General features: G+C 40.7%; 1 protein-coding gene across 2 annotated transcripts in view; it reads right to left on the reverse strand.

Annotated features, from left to right (window-relative positions):
- KCND3 (potassium voltage-gated channel subfamily D member 3) overlaps positions 1–15,830 on the reverse strand; it is a 299,025-nt gene extending 283,195 nt beyond the window's left edge. For both annotated transcript variants that reach the window (XM_044451627.1, XM_044451622.1), the window contains exon 1: positions 14,725–15,830. In XM_044451627.1, the coding sequence (XP_044307562.1) occupies positions 14,725–15,830 (1,106 nt within the window). The remainder of the gene's footprint in view (positions 1–14,724) is intronic.
- Between the last annotated feature and the right edge of the window lie 840 nt (positions 15,831–16,670).

The following is a 16,670-nucleotide window of genomic DNA, read 5'->3' on the forward strand; positions in this document are numbered from 1 at the left end:
ATTTTCAACCACAGGGACTGATGGGATTCCTCCCACCATTGGAGGGGAAGATGGAGATGCATGGAAACCACACAACTAAACCCAGGATCCAAGGTAAGAAACCATGCTGCATGAATACAGCCAGTGTCTGGTAGGTCCAGGTTAGAAGGGACTTCCCATCAGGAATTGTATTCCCAAGCCATGAAAGTTTCTCTATCACCAATGCAAGCAGACTAGAAGTGGTACCATATGCTCAGACCTTCTAATTTCAGTTAGAAGTGCATCTGGTTGCTATACTTGCACAAACTGAAGCTTCTGAAAAGACTTCAAGGGCAGGTCCCAGTAGACTTCATTGCCAGATCATGGATTACTTAAACCAGAAAGTTCATAGCTGGACCACTAGCCAAAGCTGGTAGAAGGTGCTGCATACCACTGAGGCCCCCTAAGACTCAAGACACAAATGACACCTGGAGAATCCTCAGGCCATAGCCTGTATCTTCAAGGTGAGTGCAACCCCATCCAAAACAATCAAAAGTACCCTCCAGCCACTATCAGCATCTCAGTTCTGGCTAGTCTGAACTTCAGTTTATTATTCCTCATTCAGTCCATGCCACAAACAGTCCCTGATTTAACATATCTACTGCCTTACCTGCCAAAGATGACTGATGGCAACACACTCCAAAACTCTGGATGATCCTTGTCAGTGGTTTTATATGAATGTTAAATAGCATGGGGGGGGGGCACAAAACTGAGCCCTGAAATACCCAAAGCTGTAGAACTCAGCTCTGTGTAATATTCCCCAAGAATCACCTTCTAGAGCTAGCCATCCATGAAAGAGTATAAATACTGTCTTGCAGTAGTCCCACTATCGACTCAGTCGGCTCAGCAGTACAACTGATACTGTGATCAGTTGTGCTGCATACCACTGAGAGATCCCGGAGTATTAACAGGGTCATCTGTAGGGGGAACAAGGCTGTTTCCATGCCAAACTCTGGCCTGAACCCTGACTAAAATGTATCTGGATAAACAGCCTCATCCAAGATTGCCTGGAGCTGTAATAAAATAAAAGTTCCTGGAGTGGTAATAAGCTAGCAAATAAAACACATAGTATCCCAAACTAGGAGGTCATCCTCAAATCCTGCCTTTAAATAAGTTAGTTTCACAGTACAAAAACTCTGCCTTGCACTGATTGATATAGCCACCCAGTTAACTGAGCAGGGGAGGACAGGGAGGGGGCGGGGAGGAAGAAGCTGCTGGGAAGATGATAACAGCTGGTTTTGCTGCAACAGTATTGACTTCAGTGAATAGTCCTCAAACATTGTCCTTCCCATTACCTTGATTGCTGATTGTTGCCATTTGCATGCTGAGAATTTCAGCTTGGATAAAGATTGTGTCTTTCTGGATTGCTCTCTTTCTCTGTGTATCTAAATTATCTAACTTGAGGCGTAGTTGTGAACCATCTGTGATGGGAATGTAGGTCCCCCCTCTCACAAAAAAACAAAAAACTCAACAGTGAAAATAACTTGCCTACATATGTTGTAGAACATCTGGAACTAAATTGATTCCATTGGGTCTTAGATCAAAATTGAATATCTGCCAAAACTTTGCCTGCTATTTGAGCACTGTTGCCTGATCCAGATCCTCCTAAGTCTAGGTCTAAAATGCGCCTTTCTTTCTCTGAATACTTTGAATTACTTTTTAATTTTTTTGGGGGGGGGAATATTTAGGAGCTAACATTTGTTTTCAACCTGCTTGCTAGTTGAGAAATGGATTTGCTTTTGAGTTGACACTCCTTATCAAACCATAGCTGGTCCTTCAGATGTACTGTATTTGTGTCTATAGGGATCTCTAGAATAGATCTAATTAACTTGATTAAAGACCTAAAGGTATTCTGGGTCTGAGATGAATCAAAACTGGGACATAGCATCTGCTCTCTTAACATAATGTGAGTGTTAACCTTCCAGCCTGTTACTTGTTATTGTGTGCCTACTATAGCTATTTGGCTGAATTTTGATGCACATCCTTTAATAATACAATTTTCTTATCAGGAATGTCTCTTTTTAGTTAACAAATATAGTCAGGTTGTCACTTTCTACTTTCAAAATCAGTTCCTGATTAGTTGTGATCCTGCAGAGACTGTGCTTGGATGACTTTCAGATCTCCACTTAGGACTTTTCCCTAGCTGGAATTGGGCATTTGAATTGTTTTAGACCAGTTTTAAAGAGTGCATTTCTAATGTTCATTTTCCAGAAGCAATCCAGTAGGTTCAGGTTAGAAAGATTTCCTAGAAAATAAAAACTGATTGACAGTGTAACTGGCAAATCACTAAGGTCCATTTTTGGAGGCTGAGTTTGGTTCTCTCTGGTAAACAGCAAGTTGTTTGCTCAGGCCTGCCTCAGACGGGGGGGGGGGGGGGGATTTTAAGTTTTAAAAAGGAAAAACCGTAGTTCAAAAGAACAGAATTTTGCACACAGGCCCAGCTGCAACAGGGATACAAAGCACTGAGCTACATGGATAAACAGTTTGAGACCTGGTATAAGCTCTGATTTATATCTCTACATTTTGAAATTAGGGTAAAATGGCCAGCTAAAAGAGGAGAGGGATCATGTAATGTCAATTGTTCTACAGAAGTGATTTTATCAATGTTGTTTTTTCACATCCCTGCTAAGTCACATCTGCCAAAATTTCCTCTTCTGACTACTGTTAGCAACTGAGGAGAACCCCTGCGCCTCCATGCTACTCCTAAATGGAGAGGAAAGGCCAACTAGCTCTTGATTTTCTGGGTGGTCCCGAGCAATCCTTGTTTAAAAAAAAAGGAAAAGACCAAGCCACTCTTCGCATTGGATTGTTTGTGAAGAGACACTCATTTTACACACACACATGCACACACACACAATATCTAATTATGTTTCATAGAAGGATGGAGGAGGTTGCCAGCCTCCAGATGAGAATGTCTCTGCTAGAAGCAGGCAGCTGATTTGGAATTAATTCTGAAGAGCCATTTCAGTAATTCAGATTGATTAAAGATGCGCCCAAGAATAACACTTTCATTACAAAACCTCCTGAGTAAAATTTAAATGATGCTAAATTAAAAACAGCCTCTGTTAAATCAGAAACTGATGAGCACAACAGAGCTAGGAAAGATGCAGGATCGGTATAATTTAATCCACTTGCTGTGGATACCACTACATTTGTTCTCCAAAGATTTATGCAGGCTAATACACTGAAACATAAAGCTGAATTCTACAAGCAGTGAAAAGTTACCCAGATCTACAGCATAAATCCAATTTGGTTACCTTTGGAAGGCAGACACAGTGGGCTTATGGCACTAATCCAAACTTCGTCTCCATATTATTTGTAAATAATATGCAGATTAAGGATTGGTGGAAGCTCAGCTTAAGTATCCCAATGAATAGCCCAAAAGCACCTGCTCCTAAAACAGGCTGTAGTTTAGGGAAGAGAGGTTGGAGTCCCTCATGACTGTTATGATATGCTGTGCCTTAACAACTGGCCAGAAAACTACTTGTCTATCTGGTTGAAGGCATCTGAGCCCACTCTGTTGCCAACAGTGCAATCCTATGCATGGCCACTAAAAAGAATAAATAAAGATTTATAAATAAGCAAACTACACTGAGTTCATTAAGACATTCCCAGATAAATGTGCATATGATTGTAACCTGCTTAACCGGGTAGGAAGGTGGTCTTCACACCTGTCTATAATTTATTCAAAGTGCAGTATACATGCCTTGTGCATGCATAAGATTTTGGGAGGTCTAGAAGAGATAAAGGCAACGTATCATATTAGCCATCAGGCCTAGCTCTTGCTTCTATCTAAGTAGGCCAGGTTTAGCTAGCTGTTTCATTCACTTGTTAACACATAATGCTAACAAGTGCCACATGGCAATGATCCAGCAAGGCATCTTACTTGTATCCTGGGTTTATACATTCATGAGGCTTCTATGTATGCATGGTTCCCATGGTTCTCCACTTTCCTCCAAGTGGTGGCTCATATCCCATCTGCTCCTGTGGCTGGACATCAATCCCCAGGTGCCCTGCTCTGGAATGCCCTACCTGCCTCTCCTGCATTGGCCCACCTGCTCCCATGGATGTGGCCTCAGCCTGCTGGCTTCTTTTGGTTTTGCTTTTTTAAGCTGCTCAGTGAAGCAGCTGCCTACTCACCAGGGCAGCACTGCTGCTCTAGAGAATCACCATAGGAACACTCCGGCTTCTGCCATCATCCAAGCGCATCCGCCTCTTCGCCTCCCTTGTGACCATGCTTCTCCCTGCTGTGTGCAGGACTCGCACATGCAGCCTGGGGCTACCTCCTCCTGCACCCCGGCACACAGTGAGCATCAGCATAGGCACCCAGGTCAGGGGCTGAGCTGGCATTCCCGACGGGAAGAGTTTCCTGTAGTAGTGGGTAGGCATGTCCCCGAGAAATTTTTCCAGCTGGCCAGTAGAAATTTATTTATTTATCTCATTTGTATGCTGCCCCATAGTCAAAGGCTCTCTGGGCGGCCCATGGTGCAATATAAAATATGAATAAAATACAAAAACATAACAATAGAGAACCAAAAACAAATAGGATTCAAATATAAATACAACAGATACATGGAACAGGAGGAAATAAACACAGTAAACCAATAAGAACAAGCAATAAAACAGAAATGTGTTTATTGTGCATTTCTGGCTGGGCAATAGGGGATAGCAAAGCTTTTGCCAGTCCTCAGGAATTCCAGGGACAAGACAGGAGCAGCAAGGACAGAGGGAGAGAAAGCAGTGAAAAAGACAAGTGTATTGATGGCATTAAACTCTTTAGAGTGGTTAAAACCAAAAGGGATTGTGAAGAACTCCAAAGGGATCTCTCCAAGTTGTGAGAATGGACATCAAAATGGCAAATTAATTTCAGTGTAAGTAAGTGTAAAGCAATGCATGCTGGGACCAAAAAAAAAAAAAAATCCCACCTCGGGTAAATGCTGATGGGATCCAAACTAGCAGTGGCAGAGCAAGAAAGCGATTTTGGGGCAATAATGAACAACTCAATGAAATGTTGACCTGGTGCACAGCTGCTGTTAAAAAGGCAACTCCATGCTGTGCATAATTAGGAATGGAACAGAAAATAAAAATGCCAAAAGCTTACTTTCCTTATACAAATCCTTGGTATGACCACACTTGGAATATCATGTTCAGTTCTGGTTACCTTACCTGAAAAAAGGGCATTATTCAGTTAGAAAAAGTACAGAGGAGGGCAACAAAAATGATCAGGAGGATAGAATTTCTTCCCTATGAAGAGCAGCTACAAGAACTGGGACAGTTCAGCTTAGAAAAAAGGTAAGTAAGAGGAACCTGATAGAAGTCTTTAGAATAATGCATGGTGTAAAGAAAGAAGAGAGGGAGACATTGCACTCTTTCCCATAATACTCAAACTTGAGGTCATCCCATGAAGTTGATTGGTTGGGAGGTCTAGAGCAGATAAAAGGAAGTACTATTTCACACAGTGTGTAGTTAAACTAAAGAATTTGCTGCCATGCGAAGTAGTGATGCCACCAATCTGGATGGCCTTAAAAAGGGATCGGTCAGGTTGATGAGGAAGGTGGCTACTAGCCTTGCGGGCTATGTGCTCCTCCTTTACCAGTGGTGGCATGCCTACTTTCATCAATTGCTGAGGAGCATGGACAGGAGGAGCCTTGCACCTGTCTGGCTTGATGGATCCTGTGGGAAGCTGGTTTGCACCATGGGTGCTGGATTAGATGGACCTTTGGTCTGATCCAGCATGGATTACCTTATGTTATTATCAGAGAAGGTGTGAGACTTTGACTTCTCACTTTGATTACTGAATGGTGATGCCCACACACAGCCACCATGCTTCTCTTGTATAAAGCTGCCTTCATGTTGGCTTCTCAAGTAGAGTCAGCTTATAGCCACTGCTCCAGCAAAGTGCATTGACCGCACTGGAGAGCCAAATGCAGGGAAAGTGTGCATGGGTTACAAATCTTAATTCCTTAACCACTTCGAGTCAGTGTGGCATTGTGGTTAGAGTGCTGGACAGAGGCCCCAGGAATTCTGCGTTCTAGTTCCCACTCTGCCATGAAACTCACTGGATGGCTTTGGCCAGTCACAGAGTCTCAACTGAAACCTCAACTGATCTTACAGGGTTTTTGTTGTGAGAATAAAATGGAGCTATGTAAGCTGTGGTGGATTGCCTTAACAAAGACATTTGCCTATCCAGGCCTTCCTCCTTCATGGTTTCGGTAGTGTGGCCCAGGAGCCAGAAAGTTATCTGTCAACTATTGGCAATCCTAGTTCCACTGCAAGCAGAAATATTCCATTGCTAATTGTGCTCTGCTGAAAGCATGATGTGGTGAAACTTTCTGGCACCTATAAGGTTTAATGGAGAGTTTGTTTGACTTATTCTGGGACCTGCATTCACATTCCTCTGCAGTCAGGGCTCAGTTAATCACATCATTACTTCTCAGCTCAGTTGTTAATTTCTAAAAGGGGAATAAAGGTGACCCTCTTCACATGGTGGCCTGTGAAGATAAGGCTTGTAAAGCTCTTTGTAAATACAAAATGGCATATTTAGGATTAGTTAATAATGAATTCTGAAGGAAGTTTGTTGTAACTCAAAACAGAGCTGCAAATTAATTGTGGTTTTGGTACCTTTTAAATAATGTTTGTGAGAGAAAGCTGCACAGAGAAATTTTTACTATCACTTATCTTTCTCTTGTTTAGGCTCTTTAGCCTTCTATAAAAAGCCCTTTACTTCATTCTAATCATAAAACATATCCCAGCATTAAAACTGTTAGGTCTGCATCTCTGTCTTCTTCATCTGGCTAACCTCATTAAATTTTAGCTCAATGATACAAACAGCAGTTTGCAAAATTTCAGCCACTGAACCTCATAATTACTGAGGCAAACCAACCCTGGGAGAAGGATGCTTTGAATCCCCTCTCCTGAGGTTGTAGACACTGCTATGACCTTGCAAAGTAAAATCTGACATTGGCACATGTCCTGTTCTCCTTCACAGAGGCAGTGGAAATGGCTGCTTATTGAGCTTCCAAGAGCAAATCTGGCTGGTTTGATAAAGTTCAGAAAGGTGTATTGTGGAGAGGAGGGAGGAGAGAAGCCAACGTATGCAGAATCTTATATCCTCCCAAGCACCCATCTCTGCCAACCACCAGTGCATGAGATAGACAGGATCTAAGGCTGTCATGCTAGGCTGGTGGTGTCTTCCACTGAAAGGAGCTAAAGCTGCCAGAAACAGAGAATGCCAAGAAGCCCCCCATGTTAGGAGGTCTGGGTGAGCCTGAGCCCTCAGGAGTGACTGCTGCTAGTCCATCCTCACAGGAAGAGGGGACTTTGCCTTCTAAGACTCTGCTTCTGGACTGTGCATTGCATGACAGCTTAACTGTGTTTTGATCTTGGCTTACCTCTTTAATCTGGCCTTAGCCTGATCCCATACTGGACTAAACCCTTTGTTGTAGTTGACCATTTGCCTGTTTTGTCACCTTGACTTTTGGATGGCCCCATAATGTGCTCCAATGTGAGCCTGATTCAGCCATAGCAGGATGGAAGCTGATCTTGTTAAAAGTTGGCGGTGGGAGAATGAAGAAAAGCAAGAAGAGCCAAATTGCCTCTATCCTTCTTCCAGCCTCACTGGTTCTTGCTGGCAGGGAATAGGAAGGAACAGAGCGCTCCAGATTGGAGTGCTTCATCATAAGCAGAGATCTGATCCCTAAAACATTTTGTGTGAGACTACTCGACTTGCAGCAAGCCTCACTGAATGCCATGAGATTTATTTCTGAGTTGAAATGAATAGAAATAGCTCATGGATCAGAACCCTGCCTGACATTTTCATCAGTCAAATCCTAAACAAACCACTGAAATTATCATTGCCCTCTGAACTCAGAGGCTGATGAACATCTAATGTGGGAAGAGAGTGGCAGGGCTAATCTTTCCCTTCCTGCTCCTCCAGCTCTGCATTTTTGTGCTAGATGACCATGCTTGGCTAGGGTGCTTCAAAGGGGAATAGAAGGAGACTGTAGAGGACACAAGATGCACTATACCCTGGACTATGCTGTCCCCTCTCCCCCATCCCACCCCCGGCCCACCAGATTGTCCCCTTGGTCACCTCTCCAAGGCTGAGTTTCAGACCTCAGAGAGGAAGATGATGTGATTATTTCTGCATCAGCTGTGAGGAGGGTAAGAGGATCAGAGCATGGCTTTCCAACTCCAAGGTGGGAGTGCTATCTCTGCCCTTGGATCTAGGTATCTAAAGTATCCCATAGCCCCTGGACAGTGTCTAATGGCCACAGTATTGGTCCCTCCCTTACAATGTAAATTATTAGTGTTTGTCTGAAAAAATGGATTAAAAGATTAAAGCACCTCCAAATAGCCAATTATTATTTTGGCATGCATGTATTTTCGCAAACCTTTCTCTCGGCCTCAGTGAACCTAATATGAGAGAAGTTAACCTACATATTCCCAATTTTTTATAAATCAATCTGATTTACTAACAAGAACAAGGGCAGTCACTCAATTACCCAGTTTAAATTCCTTGATGCATAAAATAAAGCAACATTTTCCTTCTAATTCTTATTTTAAAGCACACATACATTCAGCTGGTCCAACACGGTTTCAGAAATGCTAATTGGGCTGTAAAGTGCAGCTGAGCCAATAATTTTGAACTGTTTATAAAAGCTCAGAGAACTATTCATAGCAAACTGCTATGCCAGAAAATTGATACAGTACAGGCCTATTGTGTGCATTAGAGAAAGGGGATGTGTGTATTTGGCAATGTACAACAGGTGGAGAATTGTAAACATACACTAAGAGGAGGCTTCTGCAAAATAGTGCCCAAACTCATTGTTTAAGTATTCTCAGATAGAAAGAGACCTCTTGAAAAACTCTGAGGTAGTACTTAGCCTACACCCTGGGAAAAGCTGAAACTTGGATATAGGCCAAAAACAACAACCCCAAAACCAAAAACATACCTTTACAAATACCCGCCACAGAGTAATTAACCAAGAAAGCAACTCAAAGTTTAGGTATTCCTTCTGTAATATCATTTCAGTTTCTGCATATCTTTCTAGATATAGCTGATAAGGTCCCAATCTGTGTGATTGCAAAAATAAAGAGACTTTTACATGTATGACACTAGGAAGTCATTTCCATTTTCCATGTCTTTGCAGCAAGAATCAAGTCTGCACAGTCTAGAAAGTACGTTCAGCTGAAAAAAAGATCTCTTCTGTTCTCTAATCAACATAAGCGTTATTTCATGCCTGCATCCATCCAGTATATGAAAGGCTTAGAGTGCAATCCTTGGGGATGCTGAAGAAACTTGAGGAACTCAAATGAATGTGAATTTCTAAGAATCCAACCTGTGGATTCCAGAGCAGCCCAGCTTTTCCCGAGTCACACAGATTCTGCAGATATCTAGAGATTTTTTAAGATTTTTGCACAAATGCAAAATCTGATTCTATCAGTGGACAAATGACAGAATGAAAGTTGCCTGACAATCTCAAATATCCTTGGAATGGATTTTATAGTGTATGTACATCTGCAGCAATCCTATGCGGAGTAGTTGCAATGTCAGAGACAACATCAGTGCCATGCATGAAAGTACCTTAAAACTGAATTGTAGCTATTGCGGTGGCGCCCAACCTATGGAATTCACTCCCCAAAGAGGTCCGCCTGGCACCGTCGTTACTGGTTTTTCGACACCAGGTAAAGACCTTTTTATTTAAACATCATTTTAATTGTTAAAATATATGATCTGGCCAGGGCAACTTTCTTCTTCCTTCTCTTTTCTCCTCCTATATTATTTATTTACTTATTTTATACTGATAATTTTAATGTTATATTATTATGTTTGTAACTCAGTGTATTTTTTGTATTTTTGTATTTAATGGTAATTTATTATGTTCTATTGTATTTCAATGTATTTTATTGTGTTGTAAGCCGCCCCTTGCTGAAGCCTCGGGGCGGCTTAGAAATGTAATAATAATAATAATAATAATAATAATAATAATAATTGCTTCATATTTGTTTGTTAAATACAGGTTTTTTTTATTTCCCTCACCTTTTCAAAGGGGAGTCTGTATTAAGATTTTGGTAATCTGAAAATTTATTTAAGTGCAATTGGTTAAAAGAATCAAGTGATTACAGCATAGATTATTTATCATCTAAACAGTTTAATCAGTTGATTTTTCTATTTCTAATTTACCTATCACTCATGCATTTTTGGAGGTCCTTTCAAAATTATGCTTAACCCCATGCTTAAACTTGGACAACAGAAACAGAAGCATTAAGCCTAAGCTTCCTTCAAACAAAAACACTCTCCTATTCCAGTTTGGTACTTCCTATGTTTAAAAATAAACTAGAGAAACAGTGTCCCAGACCCAGATTATAGCTTAACAGAGATTTAGAAGATATGGCTAAGATTTTCAAACTTGTGGGACAAATGGAATTAAGTGTGCCTCAAGTACAGCTGCCAACTCTATTTTTTTATCTTTTGCTCTAAATAAATGTTGTGTAATGCATATGTTATTTTGGTAGGATTGAGACAATCTGAAGCAAACTTAATTAAGGCCCAATAATTTTTATCTCTCTTCTTTTCCTACCTACGGTAATTCAAAAAATCCACTTATGCCAGTGTAGCTATATTGTAGCCCTTCAGAAGTATTGGCCTACCACTCCCTGCACCTATTGACTATGCTGGCAAGGGCTGCTGGGGGCTGTAGGCCAAAACATCTGGAAGAGCAGAAGATGTCCACCACGGATTTACCCAAATTTGCTTGTGAAATGGGAAACTGGTGGTGGCAGCAGCCCAATCCTGAACCCATATAATTTGCTATCAAATATGAACTCTCGGTTACTCAGAACCAGTCACGGCTGATTTGTCAAGATACAGTATTTTAGTGTTCTGATACTATTGGGGATCAACACATGCAGAAGGTATGGGGAATGTACCACCCTCCAGATATTCTTGGACTGCAGTTCCTTTTATCCCTCACCACTGACTACAGTGCCTAGGAGTGATAGGTACTACAGTTCACTAACGTCAGGGGGCCACATGTCTACTCCTACCATAGTCCTGGGCTATGTGAGGAATGTCATGGAAGAAAATTTAAACTATGCACCGGCACCCAGATGCAAACGAGGGAAGAAAGTATAGGAAAACTAGCCAGACCAACCAGTATTAGAGTGAGTTGTGTGGTACTGTCTGTTGCTTAGACATCTAGGCTGACCTAAGCTCCAGCAAGTCTTGCACAGCAGTTGTAGCCAGGTGATGGTTTCTCTGTGTTTTCAGTTTAATTAACACCACCAGCAGCATCAGTTTCAGAAAATTCAAATGCATGAACGTTACTTTGAAGTCAATGCTTGCATTCACTTTTTGAATCTAGTGGAAAGTGAAAGAATTTCTTAAAAGTTCCTGAAATGTACAGAAACACCTTGGTTTTGAGTTGCCCTTTGCAAAGTTTAAAGCAACAATACACAGAAGCACTGTCTCAAAAATCTAAACAAGTTGGCTGAATATATCCAATGACAGATGACATGTAGGCATGACAGATTAAAGCAAGAGATATACATAGCATTGGATTCTGTCCTCCGCATGACATTATCTGATGTTTTGACCTTATTAGTCCGTATCAAAGAGGTCTTAAAACGATGTCAGAAATCTACATTACATGTACTGATTGCTATAGCAACTTCCTTCATTTAAAACCATCCCAGACAACAATAATAACAGATATATACACATTAATCTCTTTGGGAGCACAGTCATTTGTGGAAAGCTTAAATAGATCTTCCTTTCCTTAAACGTTAAATACCCCATTTGAGTGCCTGTAGTTTTTTGTTTTGTTTTTAGCATCATCAGCAGTTTAAAGCATTCCCATTATAATTTCTATGATTATCCTAGTCTGAGAACACTTCAGAATACTCAAAACCAGTTAGTCTGGACTTTCATTATGCACAGGGCATTTCATTCAGCCAAAAAGAGAACAAATGACAGCATGGAATCCTTCCATGTATGTTTTGACAGGAAGGTATATTTCAGTTCAGAGTACCCTGTCATTGAAAATAGGGGAAACAAAACAACAGCAGAACGCCTCTCCTTTCAAATATGTTGTCAGTGCTCTTAATTCCCCATTTATTAGCTTTTAATAGCAGCCATGCCCTGACATGGCAAAGTGTGTAGCAGCATGTTTACACCTGCTGAAATGAATATGACTCATATGAGGTAAAACATTAAAGGTGATCTCAGAGTGTTTTACTACAGGTTACATGTGTACTTTTTCCCACCTTCAGTACCTGTACAAGTTTGCGCAATGTGCCCCTTTCCACAGAATGCTACCAGGAGCAAATGGAACATTTGTACAACGTTATCAGCTCTTGCCATCATTGGACATCATCATCGCAATCGCCACCTGTCCTTGAAAACACCTTTTACTTTTCACCATCACTTGAATTTATGCGTGCTTATTGATTTTTTTATTATTAACCTTTTGTTTTTTCTGATCTCTCCACTCACCAGTTGACTGCAACATGCTAAAAATGCCACGCTATGTTTGACATGATCTGATCAGAGGAAACCAAAAACTGGTTGAGCGAAATTCTAGGATATTATTCATTCCGGAAGGCACTCTGTTTGTTTTGTTGTTATGACAATGGTCCAGATCTGATTAAAAAGAAAATCACTAGCACTGACACTAGAAACAATAGGGCAATTCATTTGAGCAGATCTCCTAATGTTCATTAATGTTTCATATCTGTATTTCCCCCAGAAAACAGCAGTCAGAACTGATTACCTTTTCAACAGTAGAATTATGTTTCAGTAGTTTCAATGTGTGATAGCTTGAAAGTTCATACAAAAAAAGGAAGCTATGAAAAGCAAGAGAACTGTATTGCAAAACCAAGCACCATGAGAGTGACTGTTATTAGTTTAAAAATCAAAAGACATATGAACTCCAAAGCAGAAACACGCTCAACTGAAAACTTTCACATTTTCAAGTCTGGTAAACAAAATTTTAAATACCAACATACAGAAGGTTGGACTCTTTTAAATATCCAGAGAAAAACAACTAATCTTATTAACATCCCCCATGATAGTGGAAATACTTTTCTTTTAACTGAGCTTTCTGTTTTTAGAAGCAGCATCACTTATCCAAAGCTGTATGCACTTGCCCAGACCCTTAAGCCTTCACCTGATGCTCTCCTCAGAGACAGCTTTCCTTGTTGTCCTTCCCACGGAAGCCTACCTTTGCTACCAATCCTGCTATCTTTTTTGCATCCAGCAAAGACAACCCTGTTATCCAGGCATTTATTCCAGATTTCACACTTAAGATTTGTATGCAGAGTACAGCAATTGCCAGTTTAAAATATTTTGTTGTAGTTTTGTACTTACTATTGCTATTCTTTTTACTGTGCACTGAAAATAGAGGCACTGTGTACTGTTTTTATTCTTCAATCATATATCCTTTTCAAAGAACATTTGATATTTGACAGACTAAAATATAACAGTCATTCTTAAGCTGACAGTGCAACAGGATCAATGTGAAGTTTAAAGATAAATGAAATTCTCATTTTGCCTATCAAAATGAAAATCACAAAATTTTCTCTGTCTGTGATTAGATCTGTCTTGGCCCATTCATACTATCTGGAGTCTGTACATGTGAGTCCAATATCAACTTTTTCACGAAGTCCATTGATTTCAATGGGCTTTAGTATGTGTTATTCTCTGTTGTTCTGCAGACATCAAGTTTCATTTAGTTTCATCAACAGTGAACATAAACTGAATGATTTCCTGTTAGCAGGTTAATTCTGTTCTTGAAAATCATATGAGCTCTTAATTTCCCTGCTCCTCCCAGTACATATTTGGATCTAATTAGGGACAGGGGGAAAATGCCAGGGTGCAACAAACCATATTTATTACATTTTCTAACATGATACATTTACATGTGGTTAAAGACTATGTTTTTCCTTAGGGATGTTTGTTAAAACACAAACAATGCTTAATATTCACAGTAAGCAATAATAAAAGTATAATAAGCATTATCATTGAAGTGTGTGATTCACATTTATTTTCTTATTGTCTTCTCAAAGAGACTTCTTCATGGTTTTATACTTGCACTCTGCTCACATGTTAAGTAGGGTGGCCGGGTGTCCTTTAGTTTGAAGAGTTGATGAGTTTGTTTAACCAGATATAGTTGGGAAAGAGTATATGGATAAAATATGTATACATTTGGTTTCAAACAAAGTTGAATACATGTTAGTTATTTGTACACCTGGGGTTGTTTCTCCCCTGGTTTTCCCCCCTCACTTCTGTCAGGTTCACTTCAGAACTTACTCTTTTTTTGGATTTGCTATTGTTTTCATGGCTGTCAAAGTCAATATAGAAACATTTAGAGAATAACATGTTAAAAGTGGATTCTTTAAATCAACACAAAATTGAAATTTTTACAGGTCCATGCTTTTTATACCACAGCCGAAAGCAGAATTTTCACATTATAGACTGCCTGTCACTGCCGCTGAATTGCCATGGTAGTCTTTGCTTAAAGATATGAGACTTTACTTTGTTGAAGCTAATGTAGAAGTTGACAATAAAAGAATAAATGCATTGCATTCGTTTCTAAAGCTATGTTCTGAGAGGAGAACAGAATCATATATGCAATATCAGAAACTTATGAAAACCCATCAATCAGCACCTGTGGCCTTAATCAAGATTAGCAGTGCAACACTTACCCAAGGGTGGTCATGGTGACGATAGTGTACCAAAATGATGCTGGAATGCTGGTGAACTTGCTGGCTGAAGATCCTTTCTCTGCATAAAACATCACAGTAGCAAAGATGATGATTGCCATAGTGAGAGAAAAGAGCAGAAAACCAAGCTCAGAGGCACAACTCTTCAGTGTGTACCCCAGGATACGCAAGCCTTGGGAATGACGGGAGAACTTGAAAATCCGGAACACCCTGAAAACCCTCAGAGTCACAAAGGCTCCACTGACATCTTCGTTGTCTGTCATCACCAAGCCGATGTAGTAGGGCATAATGGCGACCACATCAATGATGCTCATCACACTTCTGATGAACCTGTAGCGACTGGGGGCCGCAAAGAGTCGCATCAAATACTCGACTGTGAAAATCATAACGCAAGCTGTGTCCAAACAGAAAAAAGCCATTTCATATCTTTCCCCACAGGGCAGTTCCTTGTTGCCAGGAATTGTGCCACATGGTACAGTCTCTACTACATTGGTGATCACAGAGACAGCAATAAAGAAGCCGGTGACGTAGTAAAAGACTAAGGCTAAGGTGCTGGTATGGGGATTCTCAAATGCTCGCCACATGGTCTGCCGGAAGCTCAGGGCTGGCATAGACTCCTGGTTATTCTCAGAGTCACTGTCGTCCATCAACCGTTCAGCATTTTCCCGTTTCCGGTCTTTATATTCTTCATAGCAGCAGTCCCCAATGATATCAGGTAGGATTCCATAAAAGGCAAGCTCCTCATCATAGGCTGAGATGCATTCATACCTTGGGTAGTGCAGTCTGCCAGTTCTGTAAAAGTTTAAGATACACCTAAAGACATCAGGATCCCGGTCAAAAAAATATTCCTTTGTGTCTTCATTGAAGAAGAATTCTTTTTCTGTGCTGCCAAGCAGAGTGTCAGGATACCTCTCCAAGGTAGTCCTCCATGTCTGGAAGCGCCTGCCACTCACATTAAGAATGATCAGCTCATCCTGCCGCTTATTTTTATCTGTGGGAGCCAGTGGCATAGGACAGTTGGCGACTGGCATCCATCCTATAGCAGCTGCTCTGGCAAAGGGCAGCCATGCTGCTACACCGGCTGCCATGATGGATCTGAGTTCTGGATGGAAGTAGGCAGTTCTTCTAAACAGCGACTGGCTTCAGTTCAGTTCCATCTAAAAATAAAGTTAAATAAAATGCAAATGAGTGGCCATTTTGTCATTGTTTCCATCTATGTAAGAAGACTCTCTGAAAACATTTGATTAGAAGGAAGGGCCAAAAGATGATACATAAGTAATGGAATAATTCCATACAATCCCTGAAATATAGAAGGCAGATTTTCAGTGGCAACAGTTGCACATGACAAGCACATGACAACATCTTGAAAGGTGCTACTGGCATCTGCTCAAGAACTCAGCTAGAATTAGTCATTTACCAGCTGGATCTTGCGGACAAGCCCTCCAACTCTAGAATGCATAGCAGCAACTTGTATATTGCAAGATTCCTGCCTGTTTCGGACCACTGGGTTCATTTTAATAGTATAAAAAAGGGAAGGGATCTTCCCTCATCACCAGGATTGCGCGCTTGTGCCCACATTTCCTCCCCTTTGAATGCTCAAATCTTGATTGTCAAACCTGTATCATAATCCTGTTTAGAAGAATGGATGCTTTAAAATGCATGTGAAAATCAGTATGGGAAAGATAGGGCATTATTATAGGTAGCATTTTTGAATAGGAAATCATTCCTCATTAAAAGCATTTAAAAGTAGCATCAACACGCTAATTTAAATTTGCTTCCTTACAAACAAGCTTAATATATCTTCCCCCAAGTGTAAACACTGGGCCCTAATTGAGAAACACTGATGTGCAACAAGACATTGCATGAAAGTAGAACTGCCTGTGGAAAAATCATTCCCGGGACAGAGATGGTTATGCATTGCATCTACA

This window comes from Varanus komodoensis, unplaced genomic scaffold, assembly GCF_004798865.1.
Source record: "Varanus komodoensis strain SLA01 unplaced genomic scaffold, ASM479886v1 scaffold1, whole genome shotgun sequence".
Classification (NCBI taxonomy): domain Eukaryota; kingdom Metazoa; phylum Chordata; class Lepidosauria; order Squamata; family Varanidae; genus Varanus; species Varanus komodoensis.